The sequence below is a fragment of the Odocoileus virginianus genome, chromosome 11 (genome assembly GCF_023699985.2).
Source record: "Odocoileus virginianus isolate 20LAN1187 ecotype Illinois chromosome 11, Ovbor_1.2, whole genome shotgun sequence".
NCBI lineage: Eukaryota > Metazoa > Chordata > Mammalia > Artiodactyla > Cervidae > Odocoileus > Odocoileus virginianus.
Window position 1 is genome coordinate 13,394,166 of NC_069684.1, and position 21,311 is coordinate 13,415,476.

Sequence of the window (21,311 nt, forward strand, 5' to 3'; positions counted from 1 at the left end):
TTCCTTAGAGTTTATAATATTTACAAAATAGGAGAATCTGGAACAATTAGAAGAGAAATGGCTATATTACATGCTAAAAATTTTGCCAATCCAATTTCAACACTGTCATTCTGCTTTTTGTTTAAAAAAAATCATTTACTTTGGTGGCTTTAAGGAATATATTGGCTTATGGGGCTCCAGAAACCCCTTCAGAACATCTCTTTTACACACATCAAAAAAAAGAACCATCTCGCCAGCCTCTTCCCAGACTGTCCCACTCAAATTTATTTCCCAACAACAACAAGAAGCCATCTGGTTTCTGACAAACACAGTGGCACAATTTCCCTACTTTGAAAGCAAAATAACAACATTATAAGGATTAAAACAATACTAGTTACCAATTATTGGGCACTTGCCCTATAGTGGAACTTGGGAGAACATTTTATATGCATTATCTCATTTAATATGATAACTTCCTGAAATGTATAATTCTACTATCCCCATTTTACATTTACATATTCCGATTTATCCTTTCTTTTACAAAGAACCTGGGACTTACAGAGACCATGTCACAAAAAAATACAGAATTCTTAACAGTTAGGAGGACTTCCTTGATAGCTGAGTGGGTAAAGAATCTGCCTGCAATGAGGAGACTCCAGTTCAATTCCTGGGTCGGGAACATCTGAAGGAGAAGGAATAGGCAGGCAATCCATTCCAGTATTCTGGCCTGGAGAATTCCATGGACTGTATAGCCCACGGGGTCACAAAGAGTTGGACAAGACTGAATGACTTTCACTTTTATAAGCTCAGTGCAGTTCAGTTCAGTCGCTCAGTCGTGTCCGACTCTTTGCGACCCCATGAATCGCAGCACACAAGGCCTCCCTGTCCATCACCAACTCCCGGAGTTTACTCAAACTCATGCCCATTGAGTCGATGATGCCATCCAACCATCTCATCCTCTGTCGTCCCCTTCTCCTCCTGCCCCTAATCCCTCCCAGCATCAGGGTCTTTTCCAAAGAGTCAACTCTTCGCATGAGGTGGCCAAAGTATTGGAGCTTCAGCATCAGTCCTTCCAATGAACACCCAGGACTCATCTCCTTCATGATGGACTGGTTGGATCTGCTTGCAGTCCAAAGGACTCTCAAGAGTCTTCTCCACAGCTTTGAAACATGTACATTATCTAGGGTGAAACAGATCACCAGCCCAGGTTGGATGCATGAGACAAGTGCTCGGACCTGGTGCACTGGGAAGACCCAGAGGGATCGGGTGGAGAGAGAAGTGGGAGGGGGGATCGGGATGGGGAATACATGTAACTCCATGGATGATTCATGTCAATGTATGACAAAAACCACTACAGTACTGTAAAGTAATTAGCCTCCAACTAATAAAAATAAATGAAAAAAAAAAAGTGTCTTCTCCAACACCATAGTTCAAAAGCATCAATTTTTCAGTGCTCAGCCTTCCTCACAGTCCAACTCTCACATCCATACATGACCACTGGAAAAACCACAGCCTTGACCAGACAGACCTTTGTTGGCAAAGTAATGTCTCTGCTTTTTAATATGCTATCTAGGTTGGTCGTAATTTTCCTTCCAAAGAGTAAGCGTCTTTTAATTTCATGGCAGCAGTCACCATCTGCGGTGATTTTGGAGTCCAAAAAAATGAAGTCTGACACTGTTTCCACTGTCTCCCCATCTATTTCCCATGAGGTGATGGGACTAGGTGCCATGATCTTAGTTTTCTGAATGTTAAGCTTTAAGCCAACTTTTTCCCTCTCCTCTTTCATCAAGAGGCTTTTTAGTTCCTCTTCACTTTCTGCCATAAGGGTGGTGTCATCTGCATATCTGAGGTTATTGATATTTCTCCCAGCAATCTTGACACCAGCTTGGGCTTCTTCCAGCCCAGCCTTTCTCATGATGTACTCTACATATAAGTTAAATAAGCAGGGTGACAATATACAGCCTTGACATACTCCTTTTCCTGTTTGGAACCAGTCTTTTGTTCCATGTCCAGTTCTAACTGTTGCTTCTTGACCTGCATACAGGTTTCTCAAGAGGCAGGTCAGGTGGTCTGGTATGCCCATCTCCTTCAGAATTTTCCACAGTTTATTGTGATCCACAGAGTCGAAGGCTTTGGTGTAGTCAATAAAGCAGAAATAGATGTTTTTCTGGAACTCTCTTGCTTTTTCGATGATCCAGCAGATATTGGCAATTTGATCTCTGGTTCCTCTGCCTTTTCTAAAACCAACTTGAACATCTGGAAGTTCTCAGTTCACGTATTGCTGAAGCCTGGCTTGGAGAATTTTGAGCATTACCTTACTAGTGGGTGAGATAAGTGCAATTTATCAGTAAGGATGCATTTATTTTTAAGGTACCATAATATTCAACTCTAACCAGCTTAAACAAAAAGATCACTTCCCTAATTCTTGGGCTTAGAGGTAGGACAGTAAGAATGTTTACTTAATCCAAAGGCTCTGGACTTCCTTAGCTCTCTAATCCCCCTCATATTTATTTCAAGCTCAGACGTGTATGAAGATACCTACACCAGACATGGAATTTACATCCATGCAGGACAATATCCAGAAAATATCTTTTCCAAGACACCCTTAGCTAAGTCTCTCTTGAGATTTAATGACCTTTCATGAACCAACTGAAAGGGGGATTGGAATTGATTTGGTTGACATAAACATTAAAGCCCATCCCTGTTGGCATTACACTCCAGCTTACAAAAATGGGCAGTCTGAGTAATGCTTTTATCTAGTCCTCTTCTACCTAGCTGAACTTAAAGATCTGAGTATCAACTGATAATCTAGGAGAAAAAGACTATTAACATAGCAGCGGGTTAAATTTCTGTTATATATCTACATCCATACAATTTTCTATAATTTATACCAAAACTTTTAAACTGTTATTCCTATAAATTATTTGGTAATTTGGACCATAAAGAAGGCTGAGTGCAGAAGTATTGATGCTTTTGAACTGTGGTGCTGAAGAAGACACTTCAGAGTCCTTCAGACTGCAAGATCAAACCAGTCAATCCTAAAGAAAATCAACCCTGAATATTCATTGGAAGGACTGATGCTGAAGCTGAAGCTCCAATACTTTGGCCACCTGACATGGGAAGAGCTGACTCATTAGAAAGGACCCTGATGCTGGGAAAGGTTGAAAGCACAAGGGGAAAAGGGCAGCAGAGGATGAGATGGTTGGATGGTATCATCAACTCTAAGGACATGAGTTTGAGCAAACTCCAGGAGACAATGAAGGACAGGGAAGACTGGTGTGCTGCAGTCCATGGTGTCATGAAGAGTCAAACACAACTGAGCGACTAAACAACAGAATTCTTTCTTAGGACTACGCATCATCCCATTTGTTTAATAAGAAAGTCTGTACCTCTGTAGGGCTTATAATCTTCATTTAAGACAATAGTATTTTCAATTTTTCATAAATCAATTTTCTCTGAGTATATGAATATAAATTGTCACACTAATGGGACAGACAAGGTTATATTCTAGCTCTGGGATCCAAACCTAATAATGTCCTATGTTTGTCATCATTTAATCACTAAATTGTGTCCGACTGTTTATGACCCCATGTATTAATAGCTCACCAGGCTCCTCTGTCTATAGGATTTCCCAAGAAGATACCGGAATGGGTTGCCATTTCCTTCTCCAAAGGATCTTCTGGACCCAGGGGTCAAACCTGTGTCTCCTACACTGGCAGGTGGATACTTCACCACTGAGCCACAAGGGAAACCCAACAATAAAGTTCTAAGGTTCTCCCTAGAAGTTTCAGTTCAGTTCAGTCGCTCAGTCGTGTCTGACTCTTTGCAACCCCATGGACTGCAGCACGCCAGGCCTCCCTGTCCATCACCAACTCCCAGAGTTTACTCAAACTCATGTCCACTGAGTCGGTGATACCATCCAACCGTCTCATCCTCTGTCATCCCCTTCTTCTCATGCCTTCAACCTTTCCCAGCATCAGGGTCTTTTCAAATTAGTCAGTTCTTCGCATCAGGTGGCCAAAGTATTGGAGTTTCAGCTTTAACATCAGTCCTTCCAATGAATATTCAGAATGAGTATTCAGGACTGATGTCCTTTAGGATGGACTGGTTGGATCTCCTTGCAGTCCAAGGGACTCTCAAGAGTCTTCTCCAGCACCACAATTCAAAAGCATCAATTCTTTGGTGCTCAGCTTTCTTTATAGTCCAACTCTCACATCCATACGTGACCACTGGAAAAATCATAGCGTTGACTAGACAGGCCTTTGTTGGCAAAGGTCTAGAAGTTTATCCAACATGTTTTGAGAATCTCCAAGTTATACCTGCAGGTTCAGTCAGCTGCTCTTTCAAATGCACTAGGTGCTTGCTGACCGTAGCCTTGACTCTTCTCGCCTCTTCTCTTCTGTAGTACCTTCTGCTGGGAAACACCCTGTCCTCTGGGCATCGCATCCTTTGTTGCCATCAATGCCCCATCTATCTGCACTGAACACCACTACCACTCCCCCAAAAGCCTCAGAACCCCCTAAGTGGGTGATATCCTCACTGATATAAGAGAGAATGATGCTCTTCCCCACTATGCCCTACTTCATGCTAATGATATTGACTGTACCCCAGAGTCTTACATAATCCTAGGTTAAAAACAACTCAAAATGGTGACATTCCCATCATTAGGGTCAAGCACAAGGTCAAGGGACAAGAAACCTAGTTCCAGAGAGAGATACCTCGCACTCTTCTCCAACTTCAGGCTCCCAAACTCTCATGCAGATGTTTATTCAAATAACTGTTAAGGTCTCCCCCTGTAGTGGTCAGACCTGCCCAGGCATTTCTGAATTGCTACAGTGGACACTGAGGGACACTTCCCTCACAGCTTCCCTCAAAGCTCAGGGACGCTTCCCTCATAGCTCAGTCAGTAAAGAATCTGCATGCAACACAGGAGACCCGGGTTCAATTCCTGGGTCGGGAAGATGCCCTGAAGAAGGAAATGGCAACCCACTCCAATATTCTTGCCTGGAGAATCCCATGACAGAGGAGCCTAGCAGGCTACAATCCATGGAGTTGCAGAGTCAGACATGACTTAGTGATAAACCACCACAATGGACACAATACGGACTCAAGTCATAGTTTCCTCTAAAGGCTGTTTCTTACAAGAAAACTTGTTTACACTAAAGTAATCTTCCATGTTTGTATATCATATATTAATAAAAAATATTTTAACTAAATTATTTATTCTAGAAATCTGCAATGTGCCATTAGTTCCTACATGATCTAATAGGAACTCTTTAGTCATAAGAGGACATAGTGAACCATTTCTTTCAAGACAAGGGAGTCTGTCATGAAATGAACAGAACTTGTTTATTAACTATATCCCCTGTGCTGTCCACTATATTCTTAAAACTTATTTATTTTATGCTTATTAGTTTGTACCTTTTAAATCCTTTCACCTGTTTTGCCCTCTCCCCACCCATTCCCCTCCAATAATCACAAATTTGTTCTCTGTGGGTCCGCTTCTGTTTTGTTACATCTGTCCATTTGTATTATTTTCCTGAGATTCCACCCATAAGTGAAAATATATGGTATTTGTCTTTCTCTGTCTTATTTGACTAAGCATAATATGCTCCAGATAATTTATATATAAATATATAAATGTACATATATTATAAATTTATATATTTATAAATATATATATATTTGTATATAATGTGTATATTATATATATACATATATGTAAAATCCTGTGTTACAAAGAAAAAAAACATCTTTTCAGCTCATATCAGAAACTTAAGTATTCATCACATATTAGGTCACAAAAAAAGAGGAAAATAAGAACACACACACATCCACATGTATGTATATATATATATGAGTATGTGTGTATATATCTGTGGATATATATTTATGTATGTGTGTTTATATAAACACACACAATATAGTTAATCATGCTATTTTTCTTCAATAGTTGAAAATTGTTAAGAAAAATTTTAATATTAATTGCAGTAATGACAAAAAAATAAAATTTAAAAAAAATAAATAAATAAAATTTGTATAGATACCCTGACCACATCAAATCAAACATGAATTATGCAAATGTCATATCTTATCTTCATTTTGGCATGTTCCTAGAAACTTACCTGGGAGCCAAATAAATAAGTAAACAAAATTTTATCATCACAGGTAGGGTCAAGGCAAGGTAACAGAACAAAAGAGAGAATCATGACAATTAAACATATCTCAAACACATTTTTAGAAACTACAAAAATTTTCTTAATATGTGTTTTAGACTATCATAAAAATTTTTAGATAAGTATATAGTTATTGAGCAATAGTTTTTATTTTTTATTTTAGAGGTCAAACTTTATTAGAATTTGACTCAACAACTAACTTCTTATATTCTAGTTTAGTGAACAAATGTAAAATGAGTCAAGGAAGAGTCAAATCAAGCCTCATTTTACCAGTTATCCAAAAGCTTTACATCGGAAATACAAACTAACCTTACTAAACAATAAAAACTACAAAAGTTTTCAAGTTCCACTAAATGAATTTTAAATAAATGTATACTGAAACGTAAATAATTTATCAGTATAGCATAACACTGTCTAGAAATTAATACCAGATAAACCTACGCTTCTGAACATCAGTTTAATGCCTTTATTAACGTGTAGCCCAGGGGGAAAAACTTTTTTGTTTGAATTGTTCTTGAAATCAAAACTGACACAATTAGGTTTGTCCAAGTGATGTTGATAAGGTAGTGAGTAATAAAGTAGACCCGCTTTATTAAACTGACCTCATTAACTTGTTTTTTGTCCAGATGGAACACTTGACCAGAACTCGTAGAGGCAATTTCTTCATAGACTCTGTATCCAATATGGCTTCTGTCATCACAATCTCCAGTAAGCACAAATACCACCTACAGTTTTGGAAAAAAAAGAAGACAATTTAAAGCATTTGGGGAAGTCATCATATGGTTATTGAGCACTTGCTGTATATTAACATACTGCCAGGCAAGTGGGAGACATGTGTATGTATGCGTGTGTGTGTGTATCTTCCTGATTCATGCAATTTACAGGTGATCTTGAAGTTAACCTTACAAAAGAGGTAAAGTTTACTTTGTCATTTTTGAATCAAAGCCTGGAAATCTGACTTGTTTTGGCCATAAGCACAAGGCAAAATGCATACTCTACTGGTTCCAAACTGACACTCAAGCTGCTGCTGCTTGCTGCTGCTTGAGTCGACTCTGTGCGACCCCATAGACGGTAGCCCACCAGGCTCCCCCATCCCTGGGATTCTCCAGGCAAGAATAGTGGAGTGGGTTGCCATTTCCTCCTCCAATGCATGAAAGTGAAAAGTGAAAGTGAAGTCGCTCAGTCGTTTCCAACTCTTAGCGACCCCATGGACTGCAGCCCACCAGGCTCCTCCGTCCATGGGATTTTCCAGGCAAGAGTACTGGAGTGGGGTGCCATCGCCTTGTGTATGTCCACTTGATCTCTCAGTGTTTCTGCCTTGGTCATGACAAGATTATGCCTAAACTGGATTACTGGTCTCAGAAAGAGGTGGAGAAACTTGCAAGGAAAAGCCAAGTCACCCAGAGATCAGCTGAGATAAGCCAAAACCAAACTATGCCTAGATACACAAGTGAGCAACCAGAGCCTAGGGCAACTGAGTCCGACAACCATGTGAGAAATACATGACTACTGTTTTAAGTCACTGAGAGTTAGAACAGCTTGTTACTCAGCAATAGCTAACTGATACAATGAGTAACTGACTCAAGATTTCACATAGGAGGTGACACTGGAAATAAAGGCTTTTTCTGTTAGGGCTATGCTTTTGTCAGTTATACGGATAAGACGATAACAAACATCTTAATTAAACCGTAATCATTTCTTTTCCATATTGTGAAACAGTGCATTTACATGCTGTGTACAAATATCACATATCCATTTACATTAAATGACACATACATATATACTGGGGCCCTTATATATGGATCCATAATTGTAGTTATTGACATTTGCCACACATGGCATAGTGAGAGTGGAGGCAATCTCTTACATGCTGTATTTCTTACAGCTGTGTTCAGATGGAAAATTGGGGGGTGGGGGGTTGACCCCTACTCACCTGTGACTGTTTCTGTTGGATAAGCTGCAGCACCTCATGAGCGAGTCGATAATCCTTGGATCGCGCATCAGTGAAAACATAGATGAAAGACCCAGGAAGAGAAATTTCCAAGGCAATTTTTATAGCTCCGATACTCATTTCTGGACAGTCGCCACCACCCTGTTGAGAAACGGTGAGAAGAATCCTATTATTTCACTAGCAGAAAAGAGAGAGTTATGACAAATTGCCTTAGAAGCTCAAGAACCAAGAAAGTTCTCTTCATTTCTATTTTCTGTCCATTTGCCACTGGATTAACCACTTTGGTTACAAGGAGATGGAAAAAGACATAAAGTGATGTGGAGACAAAAAAAAAAAAACCACCTGTACTTATGGATAAATAAAAAATTCACCCCAGATACACAAAATAATAGAAATTTTTATATACTTTGTAATTAAATATTGATCCACTCCCATTCTCATACATGACTATTTCATACATCTCCTCTTCTCTTATTCTGACTCTTATTTGATGACCTTCCCTCTATTGTACTGGGAAGACAGAAGCAATCAATACAGAATTTTAATAAACTCCCACTCCAATACCTATTAACCTACAGTAATAGTAGCCACATGCCCTGCCTTCATGGTGAAGGAATCATTTCACTCACAGCTAAGGCTAACTTCTCATCTGTGCCTAATCAAGGACCCAGTTCCTGTGACCATCCCTTCTCTCCATTCCATTGTCAAAATTTTTCTTTTTACTGGATCATTTTCACCAGCAAACAAACAGACTGGTTTATCTCCTATACCCCAAGTTTCTGCTCTGATGTGACCAATCAGAGAAAACCTCCATGACCACCTTATGTAAAGTACAGCCCCTTTGTAGCTCTTTTCATACTGCTTCATTTTTACTACTAACACATAATCTCTGTGTTTTATCTGCTATTGTATTAAGCTCGAAATAGGCTTCCCAGATGGTTCTGGCAGTAAAGAATCCACCTGTCAATACTGAAGATGCAAGAGATGCGGGTTCAAACTCAGGGTCAGTAAGACCCCATGAAGAGGGCATGGCAACCTATTCCAGCATTCTTGCCTGGAAAATCCTATAGACAGAGAAGACTGACTGGCTATTGCCCATGGGGTTGCAAATATTCAGACTCAACTGAGCACACACTACTACTAGGCTCAATATATCATCCTAAACAAAAACAGACCTCGTCCTAAGAGGAATTCCTGCCACATATATTTCCTTCAAGCACATATGAATTTAAAGATAGAACTCTAAGCATGTTGTGCTTACAGTGTTAGACATTATATTCTAAATTTAGGACTATATCCTACTTACGCTATCATGTCATCAATGTTTTTTTCAAAATCACAGCTTTTAATGACTGTGAAATATTCTGTCTACATCCCATAATTTAGTCAGGCATTTCTCTACTGCTGAAAATTAACGTTCTTTCAAATCTTCCTCTATTTTAAAGATATAAATACAAATCTATCATAGTATGATTATATCTATAATATATATTATATATTGTAGTCATTTTCCTCATGTTTCCTTAGCAGATATCAATAACTACAGGGCCAAGGAAATGAACTTTTAACCAGTATGTTTTGAGCAATGAGTAAGTGCTTAAACATCCTGCTAGGATTCGGGCACACAAAGATGAAGAAGCCAAAGCATCTTGCACTTAAGCAGCTCACGCCTACAAAAGGCAATCAAAGAAACAGCAGGGAAGCTTGGGAACATTTTGGGGTGGGAGGGCTTGTGATTCCACAGTCCATCAGAACCCAATAACAGTGAGTTCTTTCTCAAAATGAAAAGAATTACCTATAACGTTTTATTCTAAACTCTGGAAATTCTATTTGATCCTCCTACTGTGGCTTTCCCTAGATTCCAAACAGCCTGTAATTTTGATACAGATACCCTGAGCACCAGAGGTCTCATCAGGGTCATACAAAACCAAGCATTAGAATTGTTTACCGTTTAGTCTGGACCACCTGAAGAATCTTTTCTTACACTGGATCCCACTCAATGCTTTTAGCTTTCAAACATCATCGATGGAATGAGTTGGAACCAAGCACCAACTGTTACAAATTACTTCTGAAGCGGAGACACACTTTAAAATGTCACACATCAAAAACCACATCATTAAATAGTAGGGGGCTGGACGCTGTAGTGACTTCCGAGAAGATAACAGCTATCAACTCCCAGAAATTTTATTGTGTTAGCAGGTCCTTCTATTTTTGCAGTGTTTCCTATCCTCTGTTACTGATAATGCATTTTCACAGCATCTAATTTAACAGGTGATACTGTTCTCAAAAACTTGTATACATGTATCCTCAGACTGTACCTATCTCCCAAATTTCAATTTTCTGTTTACAATTGCTTTTTGGAAGTCTACTTCTATATGTTTTACAGGGATCTACAATTCAGTGCACCTACTATGGAACTCGTTATATTTTCCTCAACTATACCGTCCTATCTTGGGTACTGCCTGCCTAGAGGTTTAGTTTAAATCCTGAGTCACCTCTGACCCCTCCCCCGCCTTCCTTCAGCTAATCAGTGGCCAAACCATTTTCCTTCTACATCCATTATGAATTTGTCCCCTCCCTTCCCCTTTACTTCCTACAATTCACTCTTCTTATCATTAATTGTATTACAAGTATAGCCTCCTATCTAATCTTCTGCTCTTCCGACCACCAAACTTTATATTTCCTGAAGTAAAGAGCTGCCTAGGATCACATTCCTACCAAAATCTTTCATTAACTGCTGTGTTGGATCAAATTCTCTCTCTAGCTTGCTATCTCCTGATGTTCCCTCTTCAAAAACTGCTTCCTTGGTAACTAGACTTACCATGATAATCATTATGAAATATAGAGAAATATTAAATCACTATATTTTGTAATAGGAATTATGTGGTAGATCAATTATATTTCAGAAACAAATGAACTTATAGAAAAAGAAATCAGATTGTGGCTACTAGAGGCGGGGGGAGGGGAACATAATGAAGGTAGTCAAAAGGTAATTTGTAACCACCTTGTAGTTATAAGTAAAACAAGTACTCGGAATGTAAGGTACAACATGGTAAATATAATCAACAATGTTATATATGAAGGTTGTTGACAGTAAACTTAGTTCTCATCACAAGGGAAAACATTTTTTAATTTCTCTGCTTTTACATCTCTTTGTGACCTTTGCACAAAGAAATATAAAACTAGAGATATCTCTCTGGCTTTCTCTCTGGTTTTGTATCTCTTTGCAACCCTATGGTGGGCAGCCTGCCAGGCTCTTCTGTCCATGGAATTCTCCAGGCGAGAATACTGGAGTGAATTGCCATTCCCTTCTCCAGGGATGGAACCCAGGTCTCCTGCATTGCAGGCAGATTCTTTACCACTGAGTCACCAGGGGAGCCCCTATACAGTGCTGTGTGTCATAATAATTATACTTCAATAAAAGTGGAGGAAAAAAATTGCTTCTTTTAATCCATTTTCTATGCTTTAATTATGTCCCTTGCTTCACACCTTAATTCCTTTAGTATTTTCATTTAAATACCCTTTCTACTGTTCTACCTCAACCATCAAACATTCCTCACCAATGTATGCGTGTCTAAAATCTCCCATTTTCCATAAGCTCTTTGATGGTAGGAATGGTGTGCTAAATCCTGAGTCCTCAGATCATAGCATTTGCTGACATACAGTAATTGCTGAGTAAATATTTGTCAGATTGAACTATTTTCCTTCCAAGTTCAATATAATATGCCTTCCTCTCTTGAAAGTGTTCTCTTTTCTCCCATTCAGATGTACTTCCTCACTCACTCTTCAGATGGACTCTAATTTGATTTCTCCCTTAATAAAGTGTAACACACTTTCCGAAGCATAACAGTTATTGGGGGGGAGGGATTATTGCATATAGCATATGCCCTTGAATGAGCATTTGTGTACTAGGAAAATGGGAAATAGCTACTGGGCACATTGGTAACTTTAGTATGTTGACTAGGAATAATTTATACTTGTAGCCAACTTTGCATATCGGTAACGAATATCGTGGACCGCTCAAAAAGTTATTAGATTCCTATTGTATTTTCAGGCTTCCCTGATAGTTCAGTTGGTAAAGAATCTGCCTGTAATGCAGGAGACCCCGGTTCAATTCCTGGGTCAGGAAAATCCGCTGGAAAAGAGATAAGCTACCCACTTCAATATTCTTGGGTGTCCCCTGTTGCTCAACTGGTAAAGAATCCATCTGCAATGCAGGAGACCTGGGTTTGATCCCTGGGTTGGGAAGATCCCCTGGAGAAAGGAATGGCTACCCACTCCAGTATTCTGACCTGGAGAATTCCATGGACTGTATAGTCCATGGGGTCACAAAGAGTCAGACATGACTGAACGACTTTCACTTTCATTGTATTTTCACAAGCTTAAACAAAAAGAAAAAAGAAAAATTTCTCACTTGTACTAGATACTGTGCACCTGAGTGTAAATCACTATATAAATTATCCATTTCACAGCATCTGTTAAGTGGCCAAGTACGCAACAAAGCTGTATGATAAATAACTCTATTAGAGATGAATTTAATTTTTTTTTTTTTTTTTTTTTGCCGTCATCTAGTATCAAGGGCCTAGGAGAAGTCATCTGTTGGTGGGCCAAAAATCAGAATAGCTAAGTCATCTCCAGAGACACATACTACGAATGGCAAGAATGATGAAAATGCTGTCCAGTTACTGAGTGAGGAACAATCTCTGAGCCACCTGACTTGCATTCAAATTTATCCTAAGAGGACCTCAGGATGTTCATTCCTTAGCATCATCCAGGAGTAGACTCTAGAGACTACTAGAATGTTTGGAAGTTTGCCTATCTCATTGTACAAGCAGGTTCCTGAAAAGAAAATTGTTTCTGTTTTCCAAACGAAGTTAAAATGTTACAGCTTTAGAAAAGCCTCTGATACTTTAGTCTAATTTTCTAATGGTTTTAAATCATAAGTAACCGCTAAAATCAGCTATAAAGGAAAACTTTGGTTCTGTGCTATCTATTATCATAACTTCCCTGGTGACTCAGACGGTAAGACGTCTGCCTACATTGCAGGAGACCCAGGTTCAGTCCCTGGGTTGGGAAGATCTCCTGGAGAAGGAAATGGCAACTTACTCCAGTATTCTTGCCTGGAAAATCCCATGGATGGAGGAACCTGGCAGACTACAGTAAATGGGGTCGCAAGAGTTGGACATGACTGAGCAACTTCACCTTCACTTTCTTTTCATTATCATAACCACTAACCAGCCGTATGTGACTGAGCACTGAAAACATGGTTAGTGAAACAAAGCAACTGAATGTTTCAATTAATTTAAATTTAAAAACTGAAGAAGCACTAATTCTTTATCCTGATGACATGGTAAAATGATAACATTTTAAATATAATGGATTACATAGATTATTAAAATTATTTTCAACTTTTTTTTAAATTACCTATGTGGCTATTTTTGTTGGACAGCACTGCTTCAGAGTAATATGTTTGCTTTAGTTATGTAGACTGCATTCTAGACTATTATTTGTAAGGTTGTTGCTTTGACCAAAAAGTCTTCCATGAACTTTGCCTTTATGAAAAAGTTATCAAAAACAAAATTCAAGCTGCTTTAATTTACTAAGGTTTAGGAATCAAGCTAAAATCTACTCCAGAAATCTGTAAAATCATTTGCTTCATTTAAAATATATGTGTTACATACACAAAAAGTTTATAAATAAAATGTGTATATATTTATATAAATGTATAAAATACCTCAGAAACTTAACTCACAGGATTGCTAATACTATTTCCCAAATAATTAACTAAACTTCTGATCGTGAAATTTAGCTAAAAGGCAGATTTGTCAGAACAGGACTAGAGAGAACCATTGTCTAAAGGTCCAAGGTCCATGCTTATAAATAAGCCACACAAGTCATATACTTAGGTTAATTTGTGTCAAACTCATGTACAAATTATAAAATTAGGACACTGGGATTGTGACTGAACTATAAAAACAAACTGTTTTAAGTTTCTAGCTCCAAACTTAAAAGGTAGTCCTTTAAAAGTCTTAACGTTTTCTGTTTTTAACCTGCATAACAAGTAAACATCTAAAATAATATTCTATAAAACATTTACAATGGCGAAATTTAGAACTGATGAACATAAACCTATGAAAAGTCTCATTAATTTAACCGATACTTCTGTTGGTAATAAGACACTCTACTTGTATTAACTCAGCAGATATCAACTCTGCTCCAAGCACTGAGACAGCAGTGTCTCACACACTACGCTATTTACTCTCTACATCAATTTATGAAGTAGAGATCATTTCTAACACATTTATTGACAGAGCACTAAATCTTAAAAACCCCTTTCCCAGAATCACACAACCAATAACTAAAAGAGCAGGGATTTGAACTCAATTTTGCCTGGCCTGACAGTCCACACAGACTCCACTGAGGCATTTAATTTCCTTCATCAACTTCTGTGACTGCAAGTAGCGTATCAGAGCAACTGAAAAAGCAGCAGAAGAAAGATTTGTGTTCTCCTGATGCCCACAGAATATTGCACTTTCTTCTATTACAACATTCACTGGCTTGTATTTGTAATCTATCTGCTTCCTCCCACTAGATCATTGTTTCATAGGGAACTCAGTATTCCATTGTTGCTTGATGAATGAGTGGATAAACAAATGAGTAGTGGGTAAATGGGTGAATGAGACTGTACAAAGCTATCTTGACACAACCTACACATACTTACTTGCTATATTCAAGTCTGAGCTTACCCAAGCCTGGACCATCTCAAGTCAAGCAATAAAATCCCAGAGCTAAGTCTCCTAAGAATGCAAGTGCCAAAAGCTGCTCTTTAACTAAGCAATACATACATGAATATGTATTGTAGTACGTAAAACTAACTCCCCTAAATCTCTCTTCTCCCCCATTTTCTCTCTCTCTCCGCCTCCCTCCCTGCCATCCTCCACCCATTCCCAACATTATAAGGTCAAATTTTATATTTATATATAAAAACAAACACAGCAATGTTTATGTATCACATATAAACCTGCATACATACATGAAAATGAAAGTTGTGATGGATATAAAGTTGCATAATGTGTTGAATTGCATAATTCCCTAAATATATGTAAGAAGGGCCTGACTCTGTTAACGTGTTTTTATTTAAACTCTGAAACATAACTAATTTGTATTAGTAGGTTCATTCATCATTTTGTCTTTATAATTCTACTGATAGTTACAATTGATCAAGTTGCCAAAGACACAAAGAGAGAGAAAAAAAATCAGAAGCATGCGACCTTTCACAGGAAACTGCTCTTGAAATTAAAGGGGAAAAGAAAACTAACTTCAGAATTACAGTGATAATTATGTTCAGAAAATAAATTATTGTCAAAAAAGATTAAATAAAAATGAATAGAAATCCTATCAGTCAAGGGAGTAATAAAACAGATTACCATGTAGTCTTTTTTAAATACAAGACAGTGTGGAAGTAGTACTGGAATAAACTGAACTTTTTAAACCCTGACAGGAGTTAAAGAAAAATCAAGTCTCTGCCCAAAACCTAATGGGAAAATGCTCATCAAACAAAGGATCAGAGAAGGAAGAAGATTAATCTCAAAGTGTGCCTTTGCCCATACCTTATTCTCTTCCAGACCATTTCAGTTCTATTCTCATCATCTATTTTCAATGGATTAGTGTTTGTACCAATTGTTTTCCAGTTACGCCTAACTCTAAGCAACCAAAAAAAAAAAAAAAAAAGAAACATTTTTGGTAGGTTCATTTCTGAGTCCAAAAGACTGCCCATTGGCATTACAACATTTACACTTATTCTAACATTTACTAAGCCTAGTTTCAGAGCACAATTGTATTCCTTTCACATGGAACACCCGTTGTTTTGAATGTCTTATTTGCACAATTTTCCCTTTATGTGTAAAATTTTGGAATGAAACTCAGTTATAAACTGTACAAAAGTTTACAACCCTCAGTTCACTTTCTAAAAATACAGTTGTGTGATTCTATAACCAAGAAAACAGAATGTACATGTGGAAACCATTAAATTACATCGAATTTAATTTAAAGTTGCTTCCAAGCAAGTATGAAATAAATCAGAATGACTGTAGAATCCTAATGCACCAGTGACATTTGGTCTTCATCACTTGTAGAAAATATGGCAGGGATGTACTAAGAGACAGAATATTTCAGAGTCCAGACTTCAAATCTCCATAATCAAAAAAAGAAGATGCCACATTCCAGGCAGTCCACCATGCTGCCTTTACTAGGCTGAAGAAGATGGAATCCAAACCAAGTCATCAAAGAACTGCTGATCTCAGTTCCAGGAACACTGAAGCGTAACAACGACAACCATTTCCAGGCTTTCAGGTTACCACTCATCAATAGTAAGGGTCTAACTCTTTTGAAACTGATCTTCCATTTCCAGGCTTTCAGGTTACCACTCATCAATAGTAAGGGTCTAACTCTTTTGAAACCGATCTTTCCATTTATTGGAACTTATTTCATGTTGAGCCTTAAGAGGATATTCAGTTCACTTACATTTAAACAATATTAACGCATATATATGGAATCTAAAAAATGGTACTGACGAACCTATTTGCAGGGCAGGGATACAGTCACAGACGTAGAGAACAGACTTGTGGACAGAGTCGGGGAAGGAGAGGGTGGGATGAATTGACAGAGTAGCATTGAAATATTTACACCACCATGTGTACAACAGATAACCAGTAGCAAGCTGCCTATAACACAGGCAGCTCAGCCTGGTGCCCTGTGATGACCTAGGGGGTGGGATAGGGGAGTGGGGTGGAGAGGCTCAAGAGGAGGGGATATATGTATGCTAATGGCTGATTCATGTTGTTGCATGGCAGAAATCAATAATACAACATTGTAAAGCACTTATCTCCTCCAATTAAAAATAAATTTTAAAAAATTTAAAAAGAATGTATATACCAGGCATTCAATATCTTGATTAATAAATCAGAAAATACTGTGTCTTCATACTTTAAAATATTTCAAAAGCTTCATAATTTACATGAATTATAATAGACCATGGTCTTTTCACATCTTCCCAGGTGGCACTAGTGGTAAAGAACCCACCTGCCAATGCAGGAGACATGAGAGGCCTGAGCTCAATCCCTAGATCGCGAAGATCCCCTGGAGAACACTGCAACCCACTCCAGTATTCTTGCCTGGAGATCCCACAGACAGAGGAGCCTGGTGGGCTATAATCCATGGGGTTGCAAAGAGTTACACATGCCTGAAGCGACTCAGCACGACACACATGGTCGTTTCAAGAGGGAAACAGCATGTAAGTAACCAAGCACAACAGGACCACCACAGAGCTTCTTGTGATCAGAAGACATATAGACGTGTTCAGGGTTAACTCTAGGCAAAAATGGCAAACTACAAACATGATACCTTGGAATTCTCAGAATACAGTTCAGTAATTCTCCTCTTCCCTGATACTTAGAGAATTTCCTCCTTTTCAAGCATTCTGTACGTTTCTATTCCCATCAAATTAAGACACTGTCCTGGTTCCTGACTGGAACAGGACTTCCCAGGCGGCTTCAGTGGTAAAGAATCTGCCTGTCATTACAGGAGATACGGGTTCCATCCCTGGGTCAGGAAGATCCCCTGGAGAAGGGAAAAGCTACTCTTTCCAGTATTTTGGCCTGGAAAATCCCAAGAACTGAGGAGCCTGGAAGGCTACAGTCCATGAGGTGACAGAGTCAGACAAGACTGACTAAGCACCCACATACATGTTGGAATGGATTCCCGGTCTCCTATCAGATGGCTTTCCTGTTTGCTCAGTGAGAAGAGCCAGAGGAGGATGGGGCACCATCACAGAGGCCACTGCAGCTAATCATCTTTGCTTCTCTAAGGACTAGGCTTTCTCGCTTGCACTCCTCAGGAAGGCCTTCTTCCTCCCTGGCTTCTCTCTGCTATGACCCTTCTCTACCGTAGGATTTCCCTGCTGGCTCAGACGGTAAGAGCATCTGCCTGCAACGCGGGAGACCCAGGTTCAATCCCTGGGTTGGGAAGATCCCCTGGAGAAGGAAATGGCAACCCACTCCAGGACTCTTGCCTTGAAAATTCCATGGACGGAGGAGCCATGGACAGAGGCTACAGTCCATGGGGTCGCAGAGAGTCGGACACAACTGAGCCACGACACTTTCACTTTTCTCTAGCATTCCTCTGAATTTCTCAGGCTCTCCTTTCCCACTAAAATCTTTCTCTTCCTTTCTGCTCCAATACTCACATATGGATTTTCTGTTTTCAGCATAACTGACATTACTTTGGTTTCTGAGTAACTGAGGAAGTTGTACTGTTGTGATTCTTTTTACTTAAGGTGATAAAAATATATTTATACTGTGTATATTAGGTCTTGAAAAAAAATTATCAATATATTTTTATTAATAAAATCATTATAATGTATGAATATTGCATTTATATGGAAGTTGAGATAGACAAGTTGTTACTCTTAGAACTAGTCACTAAGCAAGATTGGTGAACTAAGATCCAGATCATCTCAAAGGAAGAGACTAATACCTATAGACAGTAGCTACCTGGGGAGTTTGTTTTTCTTTAAATCAACATGAATATAGAAGAATGGAGACTTAAAGTTTATATACGGAAACCTGAGGGACTTAGCTGGTAATTGGACCAGTAATTGACAGTGGGATAGGCCTGCCTAAGAAAGTCCATATCAGCCTCAAACACCAACAGAGGGTCCCAGACACTGCACACAGAAGCCCCAGGTATTAACATGTATATTATCTAGGGTGAAACAGATCACCAGCCCAGGTTGGATGCATGAGACAAGTGCTCGGGCCTGGTGCACTGGGAAGACCCAGAGGAATCAGGTGGAGAGGGAGGTGGGAGGAGAGATCGGGATGGGGAATACATGTAAATCCATGGCTGATTCATGTCAATGTATGACAAAAACCACTACAATGCTGTAAAGTAATTAGCCTCCAACTAATAAAAATAAATGGGAAAAAAAAAAAAGAAGTCCCAGGTATTGTCTGGTGAGGAAAGGCCAGTGCTATCAAACCTCTAACTGATGTTAGAGCTGCCTGGGGTACTGATAAGTTTCTGGAAGGGCTCCAAACAGCTGATGGTTTAACTGAGCAAATAATACTCAAAGTCAGTACCAAAACCAAGATTCCACAATTCTTGAGACTTTTTCAAGACCTAAGAAGAAAAAAGATGGCTTCCTGAGAACTGTTTCTGATCAAGTTGGATTGAGAAGATTAACTCTTTAATTTGATTAAAGAAATTAAGTTTTAACTTAAAATCTTTAATTTTCCATTTTGTTGAAAGTGAGGTTTACAGTTTTTTTGTCTAGGAGTCTAGGCTTTAGGTAATAAAACATTCTCCCAAGAAAGACATCTTTTTCCTCCATCTTTACCATCACCTCAAAACAGATAAGATCAGCTACAGTACTTATTGTGGGGAATAGAATAATCCTTTGGTTGGCTTAATAACATGAATGGAATAAATCCAGGCATCACAGGTCAGTAGACTCTTCTTAAAAGTGTTATTTTTTCACAAGAATTTATAATATTTTACTCCACAATGACATATGCATTTACACTTAAGAATGTACCCCTACATGCACACTCCCAAAAGAATATCAAGAAAGGCCCCATTACAATCCACCCCCAACTCATGTTAAATATCTGCGTATTCTGCTTTGAAAAAGCAATCCAACAGTCAGAACATTCTTCTATACTCTCTGTCCTTTGAAGTTCATGCAAAAGATCATTAAGAAATTAGCCAGCTATTTGCTTCTGTACAGGGTACTAGGATGGAAGGCTAGAAAGAGCCAATTATTCTCACTCAATGCCCATCTTTAGTCCCCATTCTTCACTTCCTAGAGATATAGGATTGTTTGTCCCTCAGAAAATGTAGTCCTCTAACAGAAAACTCCAGCAGCAAACTAAAGTTTTAATAGATGCTTCAATCACACCCAAAGAAGCCTAACTCTAACAATAAAAATAATCAAAATCACCTATGAACACAACTGCAGTATAAACATTACCTTTCAATCTCTTAAAATGCACTCTGCTCTTGTGTTTCTCCAAGGTGACTGTGAGGTTCCACTTAAATAAACTTACCACACTAAGTAGCAAGAAAATGTGCTGAGCAAAGGGAGTGATTTTCAATTTACAGTTAACTGTCGTTTGCTGCTCAGTAAGTTTAGGTGAGCCAATTACTCAAAGTGACTGATGCAGAAGAGGAATTTTAAGTAAAACTGTTTCATGGAGAATGAGACAGGCCTACAACCTACATCTGTCTTTAATTCTTTACTTTCCTACTTTGAAGTAAAACACAAAGAGAAATTAAATAAATAAATGTTAATTTGATTAGCTTAATAAGGTTACTTAAACCAATATTTAGAAGGAAAGTAGCAAATTGAGAAAGGACACTGGCTCGGACGTTAAACACTTCCACTTTGGAGACTGCTCTTGCTACTTGCCAGTTTGATGACATGAGGAAAACATGTTATCTCATACCTCAAAGCCTGAGTCTCTGAATTTGTAAATAGGAAGATTAATATTTGTGTGGGTTTGAATTGAGAAGGTGACTTCAATAAAACACATGTAAAATCTTTCACAAGGCACATGTTCCATAACTGTTGTCCCTTCATGGTGGAATCCCCTGGATAACTGTTGTCCCTTCATGGTGGAATCACTTGGGTAATCATTGACCCTTCGTGGTGGAATCACTTGGATAATCATTGACGCTTCATGGTGGAATTACTTAGATAACTGTTATCCTTTTATGGTAGAATTACTTGGACAACTGCTGTCCATTTAGAGTAGAATTATTTGGTGACTATCTTTTCTAAAAGACTGTCGGAGGACCAGAGACAATAATAGTAAGAGTAGCAACAATAACTAACATTTATCAAGCCCTTACTTTCAATCAGATGCTGTTCTACTATTCTTGTAGCTTTTACACATATCATGAGTTGCATGTATTTGACTCCTGTCACTTTCTTCCCTAAATTAAACACATCATTCCTCCTGTAAAAGTGCATATATATATATATATATATATATATATATATATACACACACACACACACACTGATAAAATATGCAGTTATAAGAAATGCATATTAAGAAAACTTAAATGGAAATAAAAACTGCTTTCTTCAGCTGAATCACATCCAACACCAAACATAAAAATCACACCTTTTATAACTCTACATT

At 38.4% G+C, this 21,311-nt stretch overlaps 1 protein-coding gene and 1 non-coding gene across 2 annotated transcripts in view; one reads left to right on the top strand and one right to left on the bottom strand.

The window, feature by feature from the left end:
- The window catches only part of HMCN1 (hemicentin 1), a 514,767-nt gene that overhangs the window by 372,858 nt on the left and 120,598 nt on the right, over positions 1-21,311 (bottom strand). Inside the window, exons 3-4 of the mRNA XM_070473938.1 lie at positions 8,089-8,247; positions 6,758-6,880 (exon numbers count right to left, since the gene is read on the bottom strand). Of these exons, the coding sequence (XP_070330039.1) occupies positions 6,758-6,880; positions 8,089-8,247 (282 nt within the window). The remainder of the gene's footprint in view (positions 1-6,757; positions 6,881-8,088; positions 8,248-21,311) is intronic.
- On the top strand, positions 18,059-18,131 carry TRNAC-GCA (transfer RNA cysteine (anticodon GCA)). The gene has a single exon. It is a non-coding gene; the product is annotated as a tRNA-Cys (tRNA).